Source organism: Tupaia chinensis, unplaced genomic scaffold (assembly GCF_000334495.1).
Source record: "Tupaia chinensis unplaced genomic scaffold, TupChi_1.0 Scaffold000320_1, whole genome shotgun sequence".
Lineage (NCBI taxonomy): Eukaryota > Metazoa > Chordata > Mammalia > Scandentia > Tupaiidae > Tupaia > Tupaia belangeri.
Genome location: NW_006159813.1, coordinates 1,732,996 through 1,742,992, shown reverse-complemented (window position 1 = coordinate 1,742,992; position 9,997 = coordinate 1,732,996). Strand labels below are relative to the sequence as shown.

At 50.0% G+C, this 9,997-nt stretch overlaps 1 protein-coding gene across 4 annotated transcripts in view; it reads left to right on the top strand.

Moving 5' to 3' along the window:
• Positions 1–9,997, top strand: part of CABP1 (calcium binding protein 1) — an 88,683-nt gene that overhangs the window by 77,543 nt on the left and 1,143 nt on the right. For all 4 annotated transcript variants that reach the window (XM_014588971.2, XM_014588969.2, XM_014588970.2 and 1 more), the window contains 2 exons: positions 5,164–5,273; positions 5,944–6,091. In XM_014588971.2, the coding sequence (XP_014444457.1) occupies positions 5,164–5,273; positions 5,944–6,091 (258 nt within the window). The remainder of the gene's footprint in view (positions 1–5,163; positions 5,274–5,943; positions 6,092–9,997) is intronic.

Here is a 9,997-nt window from a genome sequence, read left to right as displayed (position 1 = left end):
GCCCCCTGACCCACTGAGGCGGTCCACACGGCTTCCCTCCTCTGTCGGTGGGCATCCCGGCTGCCCTCCAGAGCACAGCTTCTCCTCACACCTGGTGAAGGGGACCTCAGGAGCGGCCACCAGGGTAGCAGCCCAGTTCCTGCCACAGCGCACTGTGAAAGGTGCCCGGTGCCCATGCTGCTCCCTGAATCCCGGTGTACAGGGAGCACGGGTGGGGCTGCAGCACCTCGTCCTCCCTTTTCCTGCAGAACTGAGCCTTGGAGAAGTGGAGGCTAATCGGGGCCCGACGGGGGGGGGAGGGATGCAGAACTGAGCCTTGGAGAAGTGGAGGCTACTCGAGGCCTGACGGGTGGGGAAGGAAGTGTTACGTCTAAGTAGCTGGTCCTAGTGAGTACACGGTGCACGCATGTGCACACGCACACACTCACGCCCTCTCGCTTGCTGGTGGCATGACACTGCAGAAACACCTTTTTTGGTCCCTTAAGAACGTCTAGGAGCATATGGGTCCATTTAAGAATGAGACTGATATATCTCTGCACCATGCACCACGACCAGGTTTTGTATTTATTTACTTATCAAGAGAGAGATTTTTGCTATAAGACATGTGTGCTTGCTGGAGAAACAGAAAGACAAAGAGATAGAAAACGAGAAGGTATCCCCCCCAGGGGGGATGGCCATGCCACAATTCCTCCTCCACTGGTCTCTCTGGATCCTGGGCACACACGCCCAGCATGAGTTTCAAACTGGGTCTGGGATGCGAACCATGATTGGCCATGTGGGAGTCCAGTGACGTAACCGCTGCACCATCTGCTGTCTCCACAATGAGCTTTTTAAATGAAAGTTGTCTCCTAGAGACATAGGCCCCTTCAGGTGACTCGTACCTTCAGCCGGAAACACTGCCTCGGGTGCTTCTAGCTGAGGATGTGAGAGCTCACGGCTTGCTCATTCCAAGCCCATACGTACTCCCAATGCCGTCCTGCCTCTAATGGTCACCTCTGAGCTCCGCGCCCTGTGCACCTTGTTGTTCTGAATATTGCTCTGCAGCCCCATCCCTTTCCAGATGATCCCTTCCCAGTGCTGGAGTCCCTTGCCTGGGGCCAGTGTGGCTGAGTGGGCAGCTGCTGTCTCCACCCACCCTGGCCCTGTGGCTGAGCGGCCTGTGTGCACAGCTGAGATGCCTCCTACACATTGTGGCATGCCCAAGGGACCGTGTTCAGGGCAGGTGTGCCCATACCTGTCATGCGCCTCCTCAGGGCCTCAGGACGGGCCCACCTGCCTTGTGTTCTTCCCACCCTAAGGCAGAGAGTTGTAATACTTGAGGAAGAGCCCTGTGGGCCAGTTTTGAAACCTACTAGCTAGGCCCAGCTGGGTACCCGTATCCATTTCATGCCAGTCCATGTCTCTCCTGGACAGGCCTGGGGTGACTGGCATCTTGCTGACCTGACCCTGCTGTGCTTCCTCCGGGCCTGCTCTTTGGACACTTCTCTGCCATCCGGCCCAGACTCAGGGTTCCTGGGGGCTCTGCAAGGAGACCTGGGCATACCCGAGGTGAAGTGTGAATGCGCCTTGGACCCTGGCAGCTGCCAGAGGCACTGGCGGCCCCCAGGGTCCTGTGCTGTGTCCTGAGACAGGGCGAGGTATAGAGACAGAGGTGGAGTTGGAGAAGGTGGGGCAGTGCCCAGGAGCAGGGCACAGCCCCAGTTCTGCCTCACCTCCTCCAGCTCTTCCCTGGCTTCATTCTCTGCTCTTCCTCCTTTCGGGGACTTGTCCAGCTTCTTCCTCTCCGGGCCCCGTCTCTCCCTGCCTCTCAGTCCTCTGCTCCAGCTCTTCCTGGTTCCCTTGGGTGGCGCTCTCCTCTCTCTGTCGTGCCCTCTCCCAGCCCTGTTTATTTACAGGATTTTTGCTTCCAGACCAACTCTGTTCCTGATTTATTCTTGCAGTGTGGCTGGACTAGGGGGTCAGGGGCTCAGAGGCCTGTGCTCAGGCCAAAGGGGCCGTGGGTCCTTGGGCATCTTCTTCCAGAGCCTAGGAGCTCCCTTGTCACTGGGAGAAGTGGGGCTGCACCTTGCAGGGACATGACCCGGGCACGGCTCTGCTGTGTCTCTGTCACCTCCTGCCCAGTTCCCGCTGCCATTCAGATGGCCTCAGGCCTCATTTTGTGACTTCCAGGTCCCCTGCTGCTGCTAACAGAGCATGTTGTTTTGTTTCAGGACAGATCACTGCGGCCAGAGGAGATCGAAGGTAAAATTTGGGCCCTTGGAATACAAGGCTGCTCAGCCTTCCAGGAAGGAGGGAGGTTGGAGGGAAGAGAGGCAGAGACAGCTTGGCCTCCTGGGCTCAGGCCTGACACAGCAGGGCATCCTTGGTGGATCCAGACAGAGGAGGAGCTAGCAGGAAGCCAGGAAGTGCTGCAGGGTCCCAGGGACTTCCAGGGATGTCTCTAAGCTGGTGGGCCTTTGGGTTGCCTCTGTCCCCAGGAGATCTGCAAGTCCCACTCCAGTCCCATCTGCCCTTGTTCACTTCCCCAGAACTCCGAGAGGCCTTTAAAGAATTTGATAAGGACAAGGACGGCTACATCAACTGCCGGGACCTGGGCAACTGCATGCGCACCATGGGCTACATGCCCACCGAGATGGAGCTCATCGAACTGTCCCAGCAGATCAACATGAACCGTGAGTCCCTCTGCCGGCTCCTCCTTCCTTCTGCTCCTCAGTCCGTGGTCATCCACAGTCAGATGCCCTGGGTCCAGAGCCCATGCACACCTCTATTTTTTTTTTTTTTGAGAGGTTTTCACTGTAGGGCGCGTGCGCTCGCCAGACAGACAGAGAGAGACAGAGAGACAGAAAGCGAGAAATCACCTCCCAGGGGGGATGGTCATGCCGCAATCCCTTCTCCTCCATTCTCCTCTCGGGATCTTGGGCACGCACACACGCACATGTGCCCGGCATGAGTTTTAAGCCACCGGGTCTGGGATGCGAACTGCGGTCGACTATGTGAGAGTCCAGCGACATAGCCATTACGCTAACTGCTGGTTCCCACCTCTTTTTTTTTTTGCATAAAGAATTATTTAATTTATTATCATCATTATTATTTGTTTAATTTGACTAGAGAGAGAGAAAAGGAAAGTAGGAAAGCAAGCCTCCAGGTCCAGGACTTGAACTATGGTTGGCCATGTGGGAGTCCAGTGCCCCAGTCACCACGCCACCTGCTGGGCCCTCCACGTCCATTTATTTTCAGCTCTGTGACCTAGGACAAGCCATTTATTCCCTCTGAGCCTCAGCTTCCTGCCAGTGAGATGAGGGTTGTAACAAGGGGAGTGGAACACAGGAAATGAATCAGGGGATATACATCAGACAGCCCAGTGTTGGGTTTATGTTAGGAAACAAACTATGTTTTTATTATTTTTTTAGAATGATTTACTTCATTTTATTTATTATTATTATTTTTGAATTTTCTGTAGGACACACATGCTCACCAGAGAAAGACAGAGAGAGAGAAAGCAAGCCTTTAGATCTGGGACTTGAACCACAGTCGACCACGTGGGAGTCCAGTGCCTTAATCACTGTGCCACCTGCTGGCCCCGATGCCATTATTTGTACTTGTTAATTTATTATAAAATATTTGTCATAGGGCCAGCAAATGGCATAGTGGTTTCATCACTGGACTTCCACATGGCTAACCATGCTTTGAGTCCCAGACCTGGTGGCTTGAAAATCATGCCAGATGCTTGTGCGTGTGTACCCGAGATCCTAGGAGGAGAGTGGAGGAGAAGGGATTGTGGCATGGCCATCCCTTCAGTGGGGTGCTTTCTCGCTTTCCTTCTCACTGTCTCTGTCTCTCTGTCTCTCTCTGACGAGTACGTGCTCCCTAGAGCAAAAACTTCTCAAAAATAATTTTTTTGCGATAGGGCACATGAACTCACTGGAGAGAGAGAGAGAGAAGAGTGTGAGTGAGTGAGAAAACACCTCTGCGTGCGGTATCGTCATGCCACAATCCTTCCTCCTCCATCTCTCCCTCCTTTCAGGATTTTGGCCACACACACACACACACACACACACACACACACACGCCTGGCGTGTTTCTCAAGCTCCTGGGACTGGGACTCCGACCACATAGTCGGCCATGTGGGGTGCAGCTTCCACCACGGTGGAGCTGGCCCAAGGGATGCAATTATCATTATGCTTTTCTGGCTTACTCTGGGTTCTCCCCTAAGCAAGCCTGGACACAGATCTGAGTGTGAGGCATTTGTCTGGTCGGTACAGGAAGGCACTCGGAAGTAGGGAAGTGAGATGGGGAAGGAAGAGCCCGCCCAAGCCAGCTGCCACTGCAGTCTAACCTTGCTGGCAAACTCGGGAGTCAGTGCAGAGTGCCCACCGCAACCTTATCTCCCCAGCCCCCAGCTCTCGGGATGGTATTTATACCCCTAACCTGCGCTAGTCACTTGTTGAAAGTGTGATGGGCAGGAGGGTGCCAGCTCTCCAGCCCTTCCTCTATCATTAAGAAAACCACTTGGAAACTGAACTTCGATTCGTACAAGGGTAAGGCTGAAGACATGTGGGCCAGGCACCCAAAACTTGTTTCTCTCTGCCTTTTTTGTTTTGTTTTGTTTTATTCATGATAGCGCTTATGCAAGTGAAGCAAGAGTAAGAGGGACAGAGAGACAAGCCCAGGGTCTGGTCATGCCACGATCCCCTTTCTCCAGTCTTCTAGTCCATTGGATCCCACACTCTGGGCATATTTCAGGCTGACCAGGCAGGGGATTTGAGCTACAGTGGCCATGTGGGATCTGGCCTCTCCTAAACAGAGCATCATGGCCGCACCGTGGAGCTGGCGCTCTCTCTGCCTTTCTGTGTGTGTGTGTGTGTGTGTGGCTGTCTCTCGGTCTCTGAAATTCTTCGCCTGTCTCTGTAACCCAGTGTTTCTTTCTCCCATCCACAACCACCTCCATCTATTTCCTAACTGTTCCTTTAGTCAACCCCTGCCTCCTTCTCCCCCTAAGCCATTCTTTGACCGCCACCTCTCTATGGCTCCCATCCTCGTTTGGCCTTTGTCATACCCTGGACCCCTCGATGAGCAGGTCAAGGTGGGACTGACAGTTCTATTGGTTACCTAGTTGGAGATGGAGAACAGGAATGGGTGACCTAGCCCTTTCTCTTTCTCCAGTGGGTGGTCACGTGGACTTTGATGACTTCGTGGAGCTAATGGGGCCCAAACTCCTGGCGGAGACGGCAGATATGATTGGAGTAAAGGAACTGCGGGATGCTTTCCGGGAGGTGAGTAATGGGCGATGACGGGCAGGGGTGGGTAGGCTGTTAGAATCCCATCTCCAGGATGGCTACTTGAAAAGATGCCTGAGCTTGGGACCAGCAGATAGAATAATGTCACTGGACTCCCACGTAGTCGACCGCAGTTCAAGTCTCAGACCTGGTGACTTAAAACTCATGCAGGGGGACCAGCAATTGGCGTAATGGCCATGTCTCTGGACTCCTACGTAGTCACCTGTGGTTCGAGTTCCAGACCCAGTGGCTTAAACTCACACCGGGCGTGTGTGCATGCGTGCCCAAGATCCCGAGAGGAGAACAGAGGAGAAGGGGTTACAGTGTGGCCATCCCCCCAGGGGGGGTGATTTCTAGCTTTCTGTCTTTATGTCTTTCTCTGACTTTCTGGTGAGAGCATGCGCCCTATAGCAAAAAAAAAAAACAAAAAAAAAAAAACAAAAAAAAAAACCTTTCAAAAACAACCCTCATGCTGGGTGTGTGTACGTGAATGGAGGAGAATGGAGGCCTGAGTCCCTGAGTCCCAGACTAGCAGAAGAAGCTTGGGCAGAGAAGGGTCTCTGGGAAAGTGAGGTACAGTGACTCTGGAGAAGGAGCTCAACCTCAGGATCTCCTCCCAGCAGTCTCCGTGTTGTAGCTGCCTCACCCTCCTTCCTGCCCTCCCTAGTTTGATACCAACGGTGATGGGGAGATAAGCACCAGTGAGTTGCGAGAGGCCATGAGGAAGCTCCTGGGTCACCAGGTGGGGCACCGAGACATAGAGGAAATTATCCGAGATGTGGACCTCAATGGAGATGGACGAGTGGACTTTGAAGGTAGGTGGGGCTTCAAAGTGGAAAAGAAGCAAGCCAGAAGAGGCCATCCATGGAGCCCTCTAACTGTGTATCCATCGTGCAGACATCACATCAACTCCACGTCCCTACCCCCTTCTGTCCTCCCATCCCTCCATCTGTACACCCCTCTAATCTCTTCCCATCTCTCTACCCATCCATCCAGTTTCCATTCATCTTTCCATATCTGTCTCTCCAATTTCCATCTGTTCATCCATTCATCTCTTTGTTCAGACACCCATTTTTCCATTCATCTATCACTTCAGAATCACCCATACAGTTATCTGTCCATTCATGCTTCTGTCCATTCATGCTTCTGTTCATTCTTCTGTAAGTTCACCCACCATCCATCTAAACATCCATTTGTTTATATTGCTCCATTCATGCAGCTATACTTCTTTTATAAAAAAATTATTTTATTTAACTTTATTTATTTTAATTTGACCAGAGAGGGACAGAATGAGAGAGAGAGAGGGGAGAGAGAGAGAGAGAGAGAGATGGAAAGTGAGAGAGCAGGCAACCAGGTCCAGGACTTGAACCGTGGTCGGCCATGTGGAAGTCCAGCACCCTTAACCACCATGCCACCCACCAGCCCCGTGCGGCCATACTTCTGTCCTTCCGTTTTTACATTCATATGTCTTTCTCCATCCATCTGTGCTTTTAGACATATGTTCATTGGCCTGTCCATCCATTCATTCAGTCATTCCCCATGTCTATAACCCCTAACTGCTGGTTGTAGTTATTTGCCGGCCTGATGGTGAATTTTTCCAGAAAAGGAATCCCATTTTCTTTATCTCCTTATTTCCTGTATAACTCAATACCTGGCACAAAGCTAATGCTCAGTAAAAGTTTTTTTTTTTTTTTTAAGGAGTCAATAATAATCACAGTAGTTATCATTTTTTTAAAGAATTATTTTTAATTTAATTTAATTTACTCATTCATTTATTTTAACTTGACCAGAGACACAGAGAGAGAAAAGAGGGAAAGCAAGAAAGCAAGCCGCCAGGTTCAGGACTTAAGCCGTGGTCAGCCACGTGGGAGTGCCCAGTGCCTTAGCCACCACGCCACCTGCTGGTCCCCGAGTAGTTATCATTTATTGTACATTAATTATGTATCAGTCATTGCATGAAGTTGCTTTACATATATCATCTCACTTAATTCTATCATGACTCTATGGATTGTACTATGACTTCATGTTACAAATTAGGAAACGGAGGCTCAGAGAAATAATATAAGTTGCTCAAGATTGCCTGACGATTGCGGCCAGCAGGGCACTTAGTAGTTAAAGCGCTGGACTACCACATGGCCAACCTCAGTTTGAGTCCTTGATCTGAAGGCTTAAAACTCATGCTAGGCACATATGTGTGCGTGGCCAAAGTCCTCAAAGGAGAATGGAAGAGAAGAGATTGCGGCCTGGCCATCCCCCGCCCCCGGGAGTGATTTCTCACTTTTTCTCTCTGTCTCTCCAGCAAGCACACATGCCTTATGGCAAAAATCTCTCTTATGGCTGGGGCACAAACCAAGGCTTGGAATTTCAACTACTATGTAATCTTGCACATGACACCCTTCGAGGCACCATGGGATACAGGGGAAAATATTGACTGCATTCCGAGCAGAAAGACAAGATAAACTTGTGCTAGACTGAGTGTGTTCAAAAAACAAAGATTGGAAAATTTATTTCTGGGGACTAGTTGATTTTTTTTTTAAGAATTATTTATTACTTTTAAATTATTATTATTATTATTATTATTATTATTTCACATGAGTTCACCAGAGAGAGGGAGAGAGAGAAAGAGAGAGGGAAAGTGAGAAAGGAAGCCACCAGGTCTGGGACTTGAACCATGGTTCGCCAGGTGGGAAGTCCAACACCTTAACCACCATGCCTCCTGCCAGCTTCTTGGACCAGTTGACTTTCAAGGGAAGGAGAGTCTGGATAGATGGAGAGAAGGTGGCTATCTCAGACCTGAAAAATCTCAGTGTCCAGGTAGTGCCCAGGTAGTGTCCTCTCCACAGATGATAGCCCTTCCCTGGAAGCCATTCATTTGCCAGGATATACTGTACACCTGCTCTGTGCTGTCTGGAGAACCTCAACACCAACAAGAAAAACACAGGAAACATGAGTGCTATGTTGGAGAAGTACAGCAGGCCACTGAGTATAGAGGAGGCACCTGTGCCAAGCCTGGGGTAGGGATTAGGGAAGACTTCCTGGAGGAGGTTATAAATAAGTGAAGCCGTGGGCCAGCCTGGTGACATGTGGTTAAAGTGCTGGATCCCACATGACTGATTGTGTGGTTCAAGTCCTTGACTCAACAGCTTAAAAAACACGCCAGGGGTGTGTGTGTGTGTGTGTGTGTGTGTGTGTGTGCGTGCGTGCACGCACGCGTGTGCATGCATGCCCACTATTCTGAGAAGAAAATGGAGGAGAAGGGATTGCTTTATGGTTACCCCGCTGGGGGAGGGTTTCTCTCTCTTTCTCTCCAGCGAGCACATGTGCCCTATAGCAGATTTTTAAGAAATTAAATAAATAAATGGCACCCCGAGAGATGAGTAGGAGCCACCAAGTGAAAGGAAGGGAAGGATGTTTACGAATTGAGAACTTACGTCTTACATTACTTTATCAAATTTTATTCATTTTAGTTTTGTAGCTATTTGTTTCTTCTACCTTATTTCTTATTTGTTTTTTAGAGAGATTTTTTGCTATAGGACATAGGTGCTCACCAGAGGGAGAGAGAGACAGGAAGTGAGAAATCAACCCCCAGGGGAGTTGGCCACACTGCAATCCCTTCTCCTCCATTCTCCTCTCAGGATTTAGGGCATGCATGCACATGTGCCTAGCGTGAGTTCTGGCATGAGTTAGATTTTGTTGTTGTTGTTTTAAGAGAGATTTTTGCTATAGAGTGCATGTGCTGGCTGGAGAGAGAGAGACAGAGAGACAGAAAGTAAGAAATCACCCCCCAGCAGGGATGGCCATGCTACAATCCCTTCTCCTCCATTCTCCTCTTGGGATCTTGAGCATGCACACACATGTGCCCAGTGTGAGTTTGAAGCCACTGAGTCTGGGACTCAAACCAAGGTTCAAGTACGTGGGAGTCCAGCGATGTAACCATTACGCCGTCTGCTGGTTCCTCTTCTCCCTTATTTAAAACACTTTGAGAACCACTGTTACGTCTCATGTGTTTTTTGTACCCCAGCATCTAGCTCACTGTACAATCTAGAATACATATTTGAGAAAAGGTTAAAAAAAAAAAAAGAAAACTCACATCCAATAGAAGCCTTCTGTAGGTGTTTATAGCAGCTGTATTCATCGTTGCCAAAGTTCAGAAGCAACCACGATGTCCTTTAGTGCATGAGTGGATAAACTGTGGTACATCCAGACAGTGGAGTGTTATTCAACACTGAAAAGAGATGAGCTGTCAGGCCGTGAGAAGACATGGAGGAACCTTAACTGCATATTGCTAATGGAAAGAGACAGTCTGGAAGGACTCCATTCTGTGTAATTCCAACCGCACGACATCCCGGAAAAGGCAAAACTACGGACACAGTGAAAGGATCAGTGGTTGCCAGGAGTTCGTGGGGAGGGAGGGCCGAACAGGCAGACCAGAGGATTCTGAGTGCAGGGAAAATACTCCATGTGACACTCCCGTGGTGAGTCCATGTCATCATCCATTTGTCTAAACCTACAGAAAGACCGACACCCAGAGCGAATGTAACATAAGTTATGGATTTCAGGAGACATGATGTGTCAACGTAGATTCATCCACCATAAAAAAACATGCCGCTCTGGTGGGGGGTGTTGATGGTGGGGGAGGCTGTGCATGTGTGGGGGCAGGACAGGAGGGTGGTAGAAAAATCTTTGTATTTTATGCCCAATCTTGCTGTGAACTTAAGCCT